Raw genomic sequence first — 16,324 nt, 5'->3', positions numbered from 1 at the left:
TGTTGCCAAAAATTGTTTCTAAATCTGCCAACTCTTGCTTCCATCCTTTTAACAGTCATTTTTGTGACTCATAGGCTACATTTTAACAGCTAAATTTTAGCCTTTTTAAATTCTCTTAACATGTTATTTTGGTTTGCTGCTTGGGAAGTTTTTCACGTTTTCAAATTGATGATTGATTTTGATGGGGTTTTGGGGTAATGAGGGGTTTGGAGCCGATGGCCAAAAAAGAATTCTTGAAGATGTCTTTGGTGCAAAAAGGTGATTTTATTAAAGCATGGGGACAGAACCCATAGGCAGAAAGAAATACACTGGGGTTGTGACAGGTAACTGATTATATGCCCCCAGGTTGGGAGGGGATTAGGGAGAGCATAAGTCCCTAAAGAATTTTGGAAGCAAGGTTTCCAGGACTTTTGAGGGGCTAGATTTGTTGGGAAAATGGCATTTATTACTGTTTAGTAAAAACTCAGTCATGAGACCCTTCAGATGTATATAAGGGGGCCATAAACTTGGGGTATGATTACCAGCATATATCCTGGAGGAGTTGAGATAAAGGAAGTTTCCAAAAGGAATTTTTATATGTTAAAGTAGGTTTACAGGATTGGGGAGGGGGTGGTCAGGATAATGTTAAGCCAAGGTTCCCTTTTGCCCCTAGCAAAGTGTCAACATCGAGGCAGCTGAGCTCCTAGAGGGAGGTCACTCTGCCTGTTTCAAGGACTTGTCAATGGGCAGTAAGGGAATTTAGTTTTTCATTTGCCTTTGTTTTCCATACCACCATGGCAAGCACTTAAACCCCTGTCCTTGGTTTTTGGGTAGGCAGGAGTATCCAAGGAATATCACACATATTCTACCTGGGGGGGGTGGGGCGGGTGCTATTAGCCTGTACTTTGCCCTCAGCTTGCCTTATGCTTTGTCCTCAATTTGACTCCAGAGTGTTGAGGTCCGAAGTTTTGTCTTAGTGAAGAATATTCTTAACAATGTGATATTTTGGAGTCTATCATGATTACTTACAAACTTTACAAAAGAGGTTGTCATAGCAACCAGAGCTTAGTAGCTCAGTGTTCCAGATTTTCAGATTTGTTTTTCATACTTAAGTAATATCATCCCTCTGCAGTGCTTTAGACCACTTGTAAAATAAATGAAATGTTTACCAGGAGCATTAAAGAGAAATGCTTAAGGAATTTCCTATAAATAAATGTTTCTGTGCAATTTGCAAATGTATGTCTCTATATAAATGTATGTGTGTATATGTGTTTTATCTATAATAGGTATGTAAATATATGCTTTGTGTGACCCATCCTCTTCCCCACATATCTATGACCTCAAATTCTGCTCACCCTTCAAGACTCAAACTCCACAAAATTGTCTCAGATACACCAAGTATTCAGCTTTCCCATTCTCTCATAGCCCTTTTGAACCTCTGGTCCTACACTTATCCTATCCTAATTGTACTCAATTAAACTATGTAAGCATCTATCTTTTTTAATTTTTTTAATCTTTATTTATTTTTGAGTGTGAGAGGGAGACAGAGTGCAAGCAGGCAAAGAGCAGAGAGAAAGGGAGACAGAGAATCCCAGGGGTCTCCAGGCTCTGAGCTGTCAGCACACAGCCTGACGTGGGGCTTAAACTCGTGAACCACAAGATCACAACCTTAGCTGAAGTCAGACATTTAATTGACTGAGCCACCCAGGCACCCCTGTAAGCATCTATCATCTTTATCTCTGGGTTTCTGCACTCCTGAAAGATGGGAAATACCATCTTACTTCTTGCTATGTTTCTCTCAAAGACCACTACAGCAACTTAAAATGTAGGAATTAAATAGATATTGAGCAAAATATATGTCTTTGTCAAGCAACTCTTTGGGCAGGGCACATAGAGTTCTGCTTGATGGAGTACCGATATTCTATGTACATATGCAAATAGCGCTGCCTTCAACTTTAGAGTTCACATTTATCTTATTAAATATTAAAATGAGCTCTCTGTAGAGTACTACCTCTTACTGTCACTTGATTAACTGCACTATAAAGTTATTTTATAATGCCAGAGAAAGTGCTAAGTATTCAAGACATCAAAAGACTTTACCACGGGTCTTAGAATGTAGAGGCCTTAAGATCTTAAAACCAAAATTAAATTAACTGTAGAGATAGAGAAGCCAAAATACTTTTCACATTGGCTGGCCTCGTGAAGAATTTTCTATTTTCATTCTTTTTCGAGCCACAATGTAAAGATCCAGTTTTTGTATTTTGTACAATATAATAGAATTGCTAAATAATATAATAAAGTGCATAGATAGTACAAATCTATTATGGAAACAAGAAAATTAGGGGGCAACAAGAAACATTATTTTCCTGCATTTCATTTCCAAGTATCTCTTATAGTGAATATTCTGTCCTTCCATTTTTAATGTTCTAACTCTGACTGACTTTCATATTCCTATTCTCACATTACTGCTTCCTGGTTATTCTTCTTTCCCCATTTCTTTTCTTACTAGGCTGTCAGGAAGGTAGTTACAAATTAATATTAGTCTTGTCACCTGCAGGTTCAGAATTGTAAAGTATTGCGGCCCACCATCAATCCTAGACTTTCAGTTGTCACATCAACCCTCCCCACCTGTCCTGCCCGACCATGACCTTTCCTCTACCACAAGTATCTGTCTAGTCTCATCTTAGGGTACTCAGTTAGGCGAGGGGCTCTTCACACTTGCAGAAGTCTTACTTATTTTCATATCTTCAACTATGTTCATATTTTTCTGTATACTTGGAACGTTCTTCAGTTTAATTCACTTCCACAAACATTAACTGAGTACCTAATGTTTACCAGAGACTGTGCTATGTCCTAGGGACACAAAAATGTAAATATGGAGCAGTTGCCTTTAAGGATAGTTCATTCTTTTAATCTCTCTTTGTCAATCCTTTGGTCTTTCCTGTACATGCTACTTACACAATACTTCTGAGAAAAAAATTTCTGATTTAATTGACCTGATGCTGCTCATTCTTTTACTCCATATATTCTCTTACTCCATATTCCATATTTCTTCTTCAGTTGTGTTGTCATCTGTAACTTCTTAGGCCAGATTTTTCTCTGGGAAATGCTTTGAAAATTCTAGAACTTGTAATAATATTCATGTGGGATCCAAGGAATTTAACAAAAATCCCCTACCCCTGGACAAGCAGAGCAAGACTAACTCCATTTTGTGCTACACCCACCATCTCATGTATAACCCCCACATGACCTACTTATTGCTTAAGACACTCCCCCACCCTAGTCAAGCCACTGAGCACACCCTTACTGGAAACAGGCTCATAAAGGAATGCGGAACCCCTAACCGCCAAAGAATGTAAACCCTGCCTTTTGCCCGCCAAACTTGCGTGCCAATTCTGACCAGAATGATAGGCTAGTTCAAACAGTTACTATAGGGTAAATTGTAATTCACTTGGCCACCTGCGTGTGGACTGACATGAATGTGCAACTTTCTGTGTGTGTTACAATCTCATTGGCCACTGGCCCCTATAAAACTGCTATGCCTTTTAACCTAGGGGTCCAAGTCCCTGTTCCGCTGTGTCGGGTATACTTGGGCCCTCGAGCTTGCAAATAAACCCTCATACGTTTGCATCTGTATTGGCTCCTTGGTGGTCTCTCAGATTCAAAATCGGGGGCATTACATTCATATTTCCTAAATTATTTAATAGGTCACTTAATAGGTATATTTAAAGCATCTTTATGCTCTGAAACTTTTACATATAAAAATTTTATACCCTGCGGAGTTCTGGAAGAGACTAATCTATAGTGAAAATAATCAGAAGAGTTGTTGCTTCTGAGATAATGGGGACAGTGATTGACAGGGAGGGGGCACAACAAATGGAACTTTCTGTGCTTAAAGTTTGCATTACACATGAGTATATATTCATCTAAATTCATAAAGTAGCCACTAAGATTTTGTCCTTTTTGCTGTATATAAATTTTACTTTTTTATGTCTTTGTTTTGTATTTATTTCTTAGCTGTTTTATGCCTTTCCTTCATAGGGTGAAGTCCTGAACAAAGGAAGTTCTGTCCTCTTGGAACTTGGGGGCTAGCACAGTGGTACACAGAAGCATTCTGATGAAGCTCGCTGAAGCCTCTCTTTTTGGGTTCTTATACAGGCTTCATTACACAGGTATGATTGATTAACTCATTAGCTAGAGTGATTGATTCAAACTCTAGCCCTCTCCTCTCTCAGAAAAGCAGGGAATAGGACTGAAAATTCCAACCCTCTCATTTAAGGTTGTTTCTCCTGGCAATCAGATTGCATTCTTAGGTGCTTTCCAAAAGTCACCTTCTTTAACATAAACCCAGTTGTGATGGAAAGGGACTTGTTATGAATAACAACACACCCATTTCACCTATATGGCTCCAGCATTTTCTGGAACCGAGGGCAAGAGACCAAATATTATAACAAAAGATGCTCCATTGCTCTTATCAGGAAAGTCTAAGGGTTTGGGGAGCTGTAAGCCAGGAACTGTGGATGAAGACCAAATATGTAGAAGGAACATACTGTGGCTATCTGAATGACCAAATATTTATAATTTACTTTCTCTGATGATCAGAAAGGATTTTTTTGGAGGACATGCGGGGGGGGGGGGGGTGGGTGGTGGTGGGGAATTAGATTTAGAAGGTGTCTTAGTCTCTTTTAAGCTACTATAACAGAGTACCATAGACCCGGTGGTTTATAAATAATAGAGACTTATTTCTCACAGTTTCGTTGGCTAGGAAGTCCAAGATCAAGGTGCTGGTAGATAGTGTCTGGTGAAGGCCTGTTTACAGATGGCTGTTTTGCTGTGTCCTCACATGGCAGAAAGGGGCAAGAGAGCTCTTTGGGGCCTCTTTTAAAAGGGCAATAACCTCATTCAGGAATGCTCCAATATCATGATCTAATCACATCCCATAGGTCCCACCTGAAAATACCATCACTGGAGATTAAGTTTCAACACAAATTTTGGGGGGGGGGGGACACACACATTCAGTCTATAGCTGGAAGTACCTTTTTTTTTTTTTTTCTGTGGTAACAGAAATATTTATAATTCCCTTTCTAAAATCCACAGAATTTTTTCAGACAATTCACATTAAATCCCATAAGGGAAAAAATTGCAAGCCAGATTCTTGCTATAAACTCATCCTACAGATGAGGAGAACAAAGGCAAAAGAAATGTAGATAAAATTAAATTTTCTTACAACTTGCAGCCCACTGATAAACACCTGAGACAAGCAGAGTGACATTCCTCAGGAACTCACAACTGCCTTAACATTAATGCTTTGCTAGAGGCAAAAAACAACCTTAGCTTGACAACTGCCAAATCTCTAGGATACTGTAAATCTTCTTTAACATATGAAAAGCCCTTTAGAAACTTCCTTTATCTCTACCTCTCCATTTAAGAGTATATAATCAATCACTCCTCACAATCACAGTACAGCTCTTTGTACCCATGGTTCCTGTCCCTGTGCTTTAATAAAAATTTCCTTTCTTGCACGCAAAATGTCTCAAGAATTCGTTCTTGACCATTCGCTCCTGGCCCACAACACATCACTACTGTGTGCATGAGAAAGTATTTTTTGTACTGTAAATGAGAGCAATGTCCCCCAAAGCTCAGGCTGTTAGGGTAAAAACATTTGAGAATTCTAGATTATCTTATTTTTTTAATTGGTAATAAAATAATGATACCCAGGTTAAACAGTTTCAGTTCTGCTACACTGCATGCATACAACGCACTTAATTTGTAGTGGTGGGAAAATCTATGGTTTCCATTACATATATGGAGGGAAGAAACTCCATGAGTGTTCCTGTAGCTGAAAAGGGAAACTATGACCATTGAACCATCAGAAATTGCCATCTTCTAGATCAAAATCTGGAAAAATTGGTAATTTTATATGGTTCAACTTAATGTATACTGTCTGGGGAACATGTGATGGGTTTTGGTAGTTAGCATGAGAGTTTGAGCATGGATAGAGATTTCTCACTAAGTTTATGGATAGTGAGAAAAGCTCTTAGAAGGTAAGGTATGGGAAATTTTTTTGATAATATTAATTAGAACAAATCAGGGTTAAGATATTTAACAGATCATCTTCTGTTACTAGGCATCAGGAGACAGTTTCCTAGACTGGCTCCTCATATACTTGGAAATGCTATTAAATCCAATTAGTATTCATCCTACCTCCATATATCTAAATATATCTGTTAAAAGCTTAATATTTACCAAGCATAGTATAAGTTTTGAAATCCACCAAAGAAAACACACAAAGCTTATTCTAAAGGATATAGAGCTCTATTAAGATACTGAATAATTACTCAACAGTTATCAGGTATCTGCCTTTTGTCATACCTGATAAATTCAGGATAGGGCAGTAGATTTTAGTAGGAATAATCTGAAAAATTCAAATTTGAGATGACTTTGCAAGGAATACTACGTAGAGTTGTACTGTTTTCCAATGTACAAAGTAGAATGAAGACGACTAGACAAGGGAGCAAAAGTGCTCTGGTATGATGCTGTGTCCATCTAGAAGAGATTCAATTTTCTAATTTTTACATAGGTGTCCAATGGGTAAGTGAGGTCCAACAAAATGAGAGATAAGGTGGAAATGCCTAGTTGGTAGTTACTCAAAACTGCATCTCAAAAAATTATTTTAAAAGCCAAAAGCTATTTACCTCCATCATTCTGGCCCCAGTCCACATTCGGGGATGCAGAAGAGATTTTTACTTATTATTTCAGTTTTTGAGTGGTACCCATATTTGTACTTGTAGACACAATTCATTTTAAATTAGAAGAGTCCTGGGGCGCCTGGGTGGCGCAGTCGGTTAAGCGTCCGACTTCAGCCAGGTCACGATCTCGCGGTCCGTGGGTTCGAGCCCCACGTCAGGCTCTGGGCTGATGGCTCAGAGCCTGGAGCCTGTTTCCGATTCTGTGTCTCCCTCTCTCTCTGCCCCTCCCCCGTTCATGCTCTGTCTCTCTCTGTCCCAAAAATAAAAATAAACGTTGAAAAAAAAAATTAAAAAAAAATAAATAAATAAATTAGAAGAGTCCTTAGAAAGTCATCGAGTTGACATGGAATTTTACAATGGGACAGAGATATAGGGAAGTAATCTTTTTCAAGATCCTATGGAGTATACAAGTATTTCATTGAGGGAAGGCCAAGTTTTTCTATAGTAATAATCCTAATCCCAGAGTTTTAAAATAATGAAAATTTCTTGCTCAATCTATACATTGGACAAGTGGCTGTACTCACTAGTCTCTCAGGGATCCAGGCTGATGGAGGCTGTATTCCTGCAGTACAAGGAAGGGGTACACTGTCTTCTGTAAGCTTCCATGAAGAAGTAACACATCACTTCTGATCATATTTTCATTTGTTAAAGCAAAGGAGACAGAGTTCGATCCTGGCATGCACATAGAAGAACTGGCAGACTTGTGAAAAACCCTAATGCCTATTACACCAGGTTAGGAAAAGACCCAAACAGCTTGTACCCATATTCAAATATGAGTTCAAGAAGTCTGTCCAAAATCAAGTATAAATTATTTGAATTATATGTTCACTAAAAAATCTTCACGGTATCAATGTTAAATACATAGAAAGTGGCTATCTTCCTTTTGATCTGTAACATGTTAATAGCTGGAAGAACAAAATATTATTTCATAATGGATAAATTTTTAAAAAATTTTTGATACAGCATATAAATCATGTAAAATATTCCACTATTTACTATAGAAAAATTATTTATTTTCTATTCAAAAGAAGAAAAAAAAATAACCCACAACACTATTTCTCCTCTCTTCCCTAACAGTTTATTCTGGTTATAATCTAAAGACCTTCATTTATTGGATACACTAAAATAAAAGGCTTATTACATTTTGACATTTGGTTTCCTCTTTTCAGTACACAGATCTTCCTTGACTTATGACGTGGTTACATCTTGCTAAACCCAATCTAAGTAGAAAGTATCATTTAGTTGAAAATGCATTTAATAAACCTAACTTGCGGAAATAGCTTAGCCTAGCCTACCTTAAACAAGGTACGCTTGCATTAGCCTACATTGGGCAGAATCATTTAGCACAAAGCCTTTTTTTCTAATAAATAAATAAAATGAATATCTCAGGTAGTTTATTGAAAACTGTATTGAAAGTGAAAAACAGAATATTTGTTAACCCTGTTGTTTACCCTGGTGATACTGTGGCTGACAGGAAATAGTGGCTCTCTGCTGCTGTGCAGCATCACAGGAGAGGATCCTACTGCTTATTGCTAGCCTGGGAAAAGATCAAAATTCAAAACTCAAGTATTCTAGTTTCTACTGAATTTATATCAGCTTTCACCATTACAGTTTGAACACCTTAAGTCAAACCATCATAAGTTGAGAGCCGTCTGTACTACACAGACTAGCTGCAGCAGGCACTGTCTTTCACACACCAAAAGCCACTTTCTTTTCCCTTTCCAGTAGAAAACAGATTTGTTTCAGTGCCCACTCTTCCCATAGAAGACCTGGGAGAAATCTTAACTGCTCAAATCTAATCACTGTGGTACCAGCCATTCCCCTTGCTAGTGTTGTATTTAGAAATGAATATATGACCCTTGTGACCAATGAAGAGTGGATTTCTAGGCAATCTTTCTTCACACTTAAAAATAAGTTCAAACAGGGGTGCCTGGGTGGCTCCATGGGTTAAACAACTGACTCTTGATTTCGCCTCAGGTCATGATCTTATGGTTCAGTTCGTGGAATCCAGCCACATTCTGGGCTCAGCACTGACAGCATGGAGCCTGCTTGGGATTCTTTCTCTCTCTCTCTCTGCCCCTGCCCTGCTTGTGCTCGCTCTCTCCCACTTGAAATTAAAAACTTGAAACAGTAATTTTTCTTGCTGGATATTGTCAAATCTGTGTGGGATGCTTGGAACTATGGCAGCCATCATATGACAAACAAAGCAAGACGTTACGAACAACAGGTTGAGTAAGATAGAAGGCCTTTAAGTCCACTGGGCTCTATTCCTTGTTAGGTAAAACTATGCATTCCCTAATTCTTTACATCAGTGTTTCTCAAAATACTAGTCTCAAACAAGATCCACAGCTATTGCCTTTTCATCAAAGTTTGTCTACAAAAAGTATCAGATGGACTAAACAGTGTGGGCAGTGACGTAGCTCAGTTACATTTTGGCACAAACTCCTTTCATTGAGTCTGCAGTAACTGGATTACTTCAATATACATTTGGTTGGAGAAACCAATTCAGTGAGTCTTTGGGGAAAAACTTTTTTATCTAGAAAACATGGAGACATACACTATTTTGGCGTGCAGATTAGGCCTGGGATTTGCTCTTTTTAAGTAGTTTTATCATTCTTGGTTTCTACTCAATAAATGTTCATTGACCACTCACTAAATTATACATGCAGGATACATGAATAAATAAGTCTCCCTGGTCTCAGAAATATACCCTGGTATGAGAGACAGGGAAGGAAATCAGTAATTACACTACATGCTGAGCTGATTGGAAAGCTGTTTACAAAGTGTTGGAGACTTATGTGTAATGTGTTTGGGATATTGGGGAGGAATCATCAGGATAAATCTTTACAGAAAATGTGGCACCTGAGCTAACAAGATTTGGAGGAGGTACATAAAACTGGAGCTATATAGCTAGGATGATAATGAAACTGTAGGGAAATGACTGAATGACATACCAAGGAGCTGGCATTTTACTGATGGTGACAGCTTACTATAACATCAGACTTGGGGCACCTGGGTGGCTCAGTCGGTTAAGCAGCCGACTTCAGTTCAGGTCACGATCTCACGGTCCGTGAGTTTGAGCCCTGCGTCGGGCTGTGGGCTGACGGCCTGAAGCCTGCTTCGGATTCTGTGTCTCCCTCTCTCTCTCTGCCCCTCCCCCGTTCATGCTCTGTCTCTCTCTGTCTCAAGAATAAATAAAACGTTAAAAAAAAATTAAAAAAAAAAGATCAGACTTGCATTTTACTAACATGCTCTCAGGCATTTTTGGACACGGTAAGATTAAACTATCAACTGGATACTTAGAACTGTAGCTGGAGTAACTGAAAATACCAACCCACAACTATAGAAAGGCTGTGGGATCAACTAGAACAACTTAAATAATGTGTTTCCTCTACCTCACCTGTTTTTCAGTTAAACAGTCCACATTAGGCACTTAAAGAAATTTGCCTAAATAAGACCTATTTCCATTTCTAATCTTTGAAACTAAATAGATGTAACAGGAAGTGAGGCAGTCTCTTGAAGACAATATACAATCAAGCCTGGTTTTGAATCCAAGCATCTTAAGTCCTAAACCTGTATTAACTGCGTTTGTTCTGCCTCTGTAGCAAAATTTTTTTTTTTGTTTTTTTCTGCTTTGGGGTGGCCAAAGCTTAATTATGGAAACAATAATAGTTTTCTTAAAAGCAAATGGCTGGGTTTTGGCCCCTTGCAACATCCCTAATCAGGTATTCTGTAGTCAAGGAAGCATCCCTGTGGGGTACTTTACTTTGCCTAGCTTAGTTTCAGACATGCGTGTATGTCCTTCCAGTTTAAGTTTTCCAAAAGAATCTGGATTTTTATGAGAATCTTGTAGTTTTAAGTGTTGGCTTGAATTTTGAAAAGACAGTATAGGGGAAAAAAGAAGAAAAAAACCAAAAACATTCTGTGGTGGTTTTTCAAAAAAAGCCAAGCCAGTACTTTAAAATATGGTAGATGGAAGCATATTCTTATATGAAATGGTCATGGTTATGTGTCAATTTGACTGAGCCATGTGTCCAGGTATTTGGTCAAACATTATTCTGGATATGTGTGGTGTTTTTTGGAGATTAACATTTAAATTGAAGAAGTTTCATTAAAGCTTGATTATTCTCCATAATGTGGGTTAGCCTCATCCAATCAGTAGGAGACCTTAATAAAAAAAAAAGACAGGGGTACCTGGGTGGCTCAGTTGGTTGATCATCTGACTTTGGCTTAGGTCGTGATCTCACAGTTCTTGAGTGTAAGCCCTGCATCAGGCTTGTTGCTATCAGTGCAGAGCTTGCTTCACATCTTGTGGGGCTCCAATTTACAACCCTAAGATCAAGAGTCTCATGCCCTGAGCTAGCCAGGTACCCTCTGGAAGAGGAAATTCTGCCAAGATACATTTGGACTGGAAAAGCAACTTTTCTCTGGATCTCCAGCCTTCAGCGCTACCCACCAGAGTTTGGACCTGTCAAGCCTCCACAATCACATGACCCAGTTTCTTAAAACAAATCTTTCTACATACATATCCCACTTGGTGTTTTCTGAGTATACTACTACTCAGTATAGCTGCTGAATGAAGCCTTTTTATGACGGGGCAATCTGTGCTCCTCTCCCAGGATGGGCAAAGTAGGTTTTTCCCCTCATTCATGTAAAATCCTCAAATACTGTAACTTAGGAAGACAAATATAATAAATCAGATGTTATCTACCTAGACTCTGCTGTCCAATCAATAGTAAGTAAAGTCTGATTTATATTTTACATCAGAAAAAAATCATTTAGGACTTGCCAGAAATTAAAATGTTTTTATATAGTTATTGAATCTCAAAATACAAGATATACACTATTCCTAGATCCTCCAAAAAAATGAAGACAGCTAAATTTGTAACTTAATGGCACAGATCTGAACCAAGAATTTGAAATCATTTTATGAACCTTAAACTTCCTACTTTCCCCAAGATAGAAAGCCGTAATGTTACAAAAACGCAGGAAGACATCTGATTCATTAATGGATAATCAAAAAAAAAAACAAAAACAAAAAAACAAAAGGACAATGACATGCAAGTACAGGGAATAAGCCAGGCAAAGTCATAAAGATTTAATTGTATCTATATTTAAATGGTTGTTATGTAGCTATTGAAGAGGCCCTGTCACATAAACTGAGAAGTGTGTTTTTAGAGCTCCAGCAAATTAGTAGTTTAACATTAGGGGTATACAGGAACTCTAATGTTATGGTGAGGCAGCTCTTTTGTTCCATGAAGAAATGTAGAACCACCCACAGCAATTTTTTAAGAATCCACAGACACTTTCTTATAATTATTCCAGTTTTTAAACACTGCTTTAAAAACTATAGCCCCTCAACCTGGGTGGCTCAGTTGGTTAGGCGACTGACTTCGGCTCAGGTCATGATCTCACAGTTTGTGAGTTCAAGCCCTGCATTGGGCTCTGTGCTGACAGCTCCCAGCCTGGAGCCTACGTCAGATTCTGTGTCTTGCCCTCTCTCTACCCCTCCCCTGCTCATTCTCTGTGTCTCTCTCTCAATAATAAATAAACGTTAAAAAAAAAACCCAAAAAAACAAACATAGCCCCCCAATCACCAAAAAGTCTAGAGCTCAAATACACCACTAGTTTACAACCTCTATTTTATGGCATTCTAATACAAGTGGTATTCCAAAAGTGACCAAACTAGGATTAAAACATTCAGCAACTACCTTTTCCCTGCCCCAGTTCAAAGCTCTTAGGAACTACGTCATTATATTTTAAGGAGCTAACAGCATTTTACCATCCATAACATAAATTTGATTCACGGATACAATTACTCTTCAGAGGCATCTTTTAGTCCATGTCTACTAAAGTTCAAGAATAAACTTGGGAGTATTTCTATGTTTTATCTTGCATGCTATTACATTTCATTTCAAATATTCTACTTTTATTCAGTCTAAACAAAACTAGTATTGGTCAATAGCAAATTTATCAAGGCAAAAAATTTAGTTTTAGATCACAAGCCTGGAGGGAAAAAAGATCTTGGACTTCACTCTATACACTCACTATTGGTTTTCCTCATGATTAATTGTTACTCATGAAGAAAAACAACTTTACTGCTTCAAGTAAAGACTAAATGTACACTTCTTCCTCTTTTTCAATTAAAAAAAATTATTCTGGGACAACAAAGTCAAGTTTGCATTTTATATAACATAAATCACCAACAAGGTCCTGACCTAGTAATCAAAAATTAAATCTCAAAATTTAAAACCAAAAAATAGGCTAAATTTACACATATTTTGAACAAACAAATACTAGAACATTTCCTAAATAAAAAGTCAGCACAATTATTACATTCCAGGTTTCAGAGAAGAGGCATTAAGGATTCATGCCATAAGTTTATTTACAAACATATTGAGTATGTTGAATTCAAGAGTTTGATCCATTTTTCAAAGAGACTGCACCTCTTAAAATGCTCCTTTTCACACCTGCAAATAAAAAAAAATATATATTGGTATTTAAAATGTCTCACCTATTAAAACAGAAACCATGTACTTTCATACACATATTGTCTGTCCATCAGTTTGGTACATCAGAAAGCGTTTACAGTATCATGACTTTATTCATACTGATTTGCTTCATCATATGCACCAAAATCTTTCCATTATGCATCACTTGGATAAAGAACTTCCCTTGTATATTATGAAGAATAGAGTTTTTTCTTTCCAAAGGATAGTTTTGGAATTTATTCCAATCATTCCACAGATCTTCCCAAAATGTTGCTGAGGCAAATTCTGATTATGCTAAATAAATCTTTTCTTCTCACGCAAAGAATCTGTTAATATTCTAGCACATAAGACTGATTGGGGTATGCACAAACATATGTTGCCCTAACATTAATTAGTCTATCAGAACTCTACCTGGTTAAGTGTGTGAACTGAAACAAGACTGGCTAAAAATCCTGGTTCACTATCACCAGTTAATGGATATGAGGCAACTTAACATCTTTGTGTCTTAGGCCAGGTGAAGTCACCCAACCTCACAGGCTTGCTAGGTGTAACTAGACGACATTAATGTAAAGTGTGCCTGACAAACAGTAGTATCCAATATACACTGGCTTTCAGGCAAAGAAACGTTTGTTTATTGGTTCACCAAAGTGTCTCCACCAAGGCCACATCTACACTAACTTCAGAAATCAGCCCTACACACTGTGTGGGTGTGATGGGGGGGGGGGGAGGAAAAAATATAAGGAAAAACAATGTTTTAAGATTAGAAATCCATTAATTACCTGTTTAATGGATTAATTAAAACATCCTTATTTCTTAAGCAGCTGGTGTCTTACTATAAAAAAAGGTGCAGCAAATCCAGATCCAAAGTACATAGTCATCATAACAAGTAACCGCCACTTGTTTTCCACTGAAAATGGCAAATTCTGTTGGGGGAAAAAAGAGAACAACCAACAAAAATGAAACTGAATCATCTGATTTTATAGATTACAGAAGTACACAGGGGATGCTAGGTATTTGTTTTTACATAATCAGGTTATGTATGCCATATATCATATCGTATTTCAAACATTATGTTTTACATCCTATGACCTTCATGTAGGACAACACTGTAAGGTTTAAAAAAAAAAAAAAAGCACTGGCTTTACTGAGCACAGGCAGTGGTCTTAATAACTCCGGTGTATCACACTGGTTAAGTTTTCCCTTTTACTTTAGAAAAGCCAAAAAACTTATTCTTCAGGGGGCCTGTTTTGGAAAAAGAATGCACTGTTCTGGTTTGCTATTTGTTAGAAACTAGTCACCTTGTAAAGGCACACGGCAAAGTTAACTGAATTACGAAGACTGACTTTTTCATAACCAAGTGGCGCCACCATCGAAAACCCTTCTTCCGCCCTTTCCTACTAGGCCTCGATCACTGGAGGTTGTTACTGCTAACTACTCGACTTAAGCTATTGATACTTGACGCTAAACCCAACTTCAACTAAAGAGATTTAATACTTCTAATTTAGTTAACTAGCTTAGACTCGACCCACAACCACAGGCCCTCACATCCTCCTTTGTTTCCGACGACCTTCACTCCGAGTCCGGTGACCTCTAGTTCGGCTTTAAGCCACAAATATTTGCAGCATTGGCCTCAGGGACCCTCCAGATCTCGGAGGGCGCGGACGGGAGCGCTAGGGCCAAGTGGGGCCTAAGGCTCTTCCTATTCTTTCCTTTACCCGCCGACGGCGTGCAACCGGGGTCCTGCGCTTTGCCCCTGGTTCCTGGGGGAAGTGGAACGCTACCCGACGTCCCAGCTCACCTCTCCTGCTTACCGTCTCCCTCTCCACGGTCCTTGGGAGGCCTTGGAGTTCAGCAAATCGCAGCTAAGTGCCCCCTCCCCCAACGAAACGGGGCCCCTAACACACTAACCTTCCCTGGGCCCTCCTCATAGTGGCTTCTACGGACCACAGAGGTTGTGAACCTCCGGATGCTCTGTCCCAACATAGCGCTGTTGGAAGTTCTGCGAAAAGCGCAGAGCCCCTAGACGATAGAAACGACAGTACCAAACCAAGTCCTCTTCTTTTCACGACCTTGTTCTCCGGTGTGTAAGACCCGGAAGGGAAGATGGGAAATGGGGAGCGGCCACAGAAAATGAGACAAGATGGTGGGGTCTGAGGATTGTGGGAATTGTAGTTCAGAACGCGGCATCGCCTTGTCGGCTCTGAAGGACTATGGGAAACATAGTCCGACGCGAGAGCCGGATTGCTTGTGGGGGTCGGGTAGAGGTACTGGCTGTGTGTGTTCGGGAGGCCGGGAGGGTAAGAGCCCAAGGGGTTTCTACGTGCAATTTAGTCAAACCTGATTTCTTGTCGAGTTCTGATCAGGATTTTAGGGGCCGGATTCCAGAACAGTTGTACTGAATTGAGTGACGCAGTCTCACCGAGTTTATGGAACACAAAAATAAACCTTTACTTCTTGTTTTTTGGGGATTTTTTGTTTGTTTTCTTTTAATGCCAGGAGCCTGTGACTTGCAGTACTCTGCCAGCGCTGAGAGAGGTGTATACCGTGATCTTATACGAGGAAACAAAGCATTAACTGAAGTAACCAAACACTATGTAGTACAAAATATGTCGGAGAGAAAATTGAGATGAATTGTTAAGGGAAGGATTCCTGAAAAATATAGGTTATTAAATAGAACAGAATTAGAGACAGGGCAGAGCAAACTCAAGGCCGATGTATGGCATGTTCAGAGAGTGAAAGAGAAAAACAGCTTCTTATATCTGGAGTTAGCCTGGCCTGAGGATTGGTGTTCTGCTGAACATAAACAATTTCACAGAACATCAGCATCAGACGAAGTTACTCTGTGTCAGTGATGGATCAAGGAAAGAGTAAGATCACTCCATTTTCATATCTGAACATAGACAAAAGATAACATTGTCCAAGTAACAAAAATGACCAAACATCACCATATCCAGTCTAACATGATGAGTTCTGTCTCTTCACCAATTACCACCTTAACTTTGGATTAGTCTTTCTTTTTGCTAAGTGAGACTTGGTAAGATAGACATAGTCACAGAAAACAAGCCCAAATCTTGTTAAGTCTTGACATCTTTTTACCGAGATGCC

At 38.8% G+C, this 16,324-nt stretch overlaps 1 protein-coding gene and 1 non-coding gene across 2 annotated transcripts; both read right to left on the bottom strand.

The window, feature by feature from the left end:
- Positions 1 to 13,072: 13,072 nt before the first annotated feature.
- On the bottom strand, positions 13,073 to 15,326 carry LOC124518695 (cytochrome c oxidase subunit 7C, mitochondrial). Its single transcript, XM_047088724.1, has 3 exons — positions 15,128 to 15,326; positions 13,999 to 14,142; positions 13,073 to 13,198 (listed from the first exon to the last, which is right to left on the bottom strand). The coding sequence occupies exons 1-2, from the start codon at positions 15,200 to 15,202 to the stop codon at positions 14,026 to 14,028; spliced, it is 192 nt and encodes a 63-aa protein (XP_046944680.1). The 5' UTR covers positions 15,203 to 15,326; the 3' UTR covers positions 13,073 to 13,198; positions 13,999 to 14,025.
- Positions 13,299 to 13,361, bottom strand: LOC124523601 (small nucleolar RNA Z39). The gene has a single exon (XR_006965046.1). It is a non-coding gene; the product is annotated as a small nucleolar RNA Z39 (small nucleolar RNA).
- Positions 15,327 to 16,324: the final 998 nt, after the last annotated feature.

The sequence above is a fragment of the Lynx rufus genome, unplaced genomic scaffold, assembly GCF_022079265.1.
Source record: "Lynx rufus isolate CCGP_SWC_20201006 ecotype Redwood Valley unplaced genomic scaffold, mLynRuf1.p SCAF_1, whole genome shotgun sequence".
Lineage (NCBI taxonomy): Eukaryota > Metazoa > Chordata > Mammalia > Carnivora > Felidae > Lynx > Lynx rufus.
This window is presented reverse-complemented; position numbering and strand designations above follow the sequence as displayed.

Bases quoted from the DNA above. Each gene is read 5' to 3' on its own strand.
- LOC124518695 (XM_047088724.1), bottom strand. From the start codon at position 15,202: ATGTTGGGACAGAGCATCCGGAGGTTCACAACCTCTGTGGTCCGTAGA. The intron at 14,143-15,127 runs GTTAGTGTGTTA...TTCCCCCAACAG, and splicing joins ATGAGGAGGGCCCAGGGAAG to AATTTGCCATTTTCAGTGGA.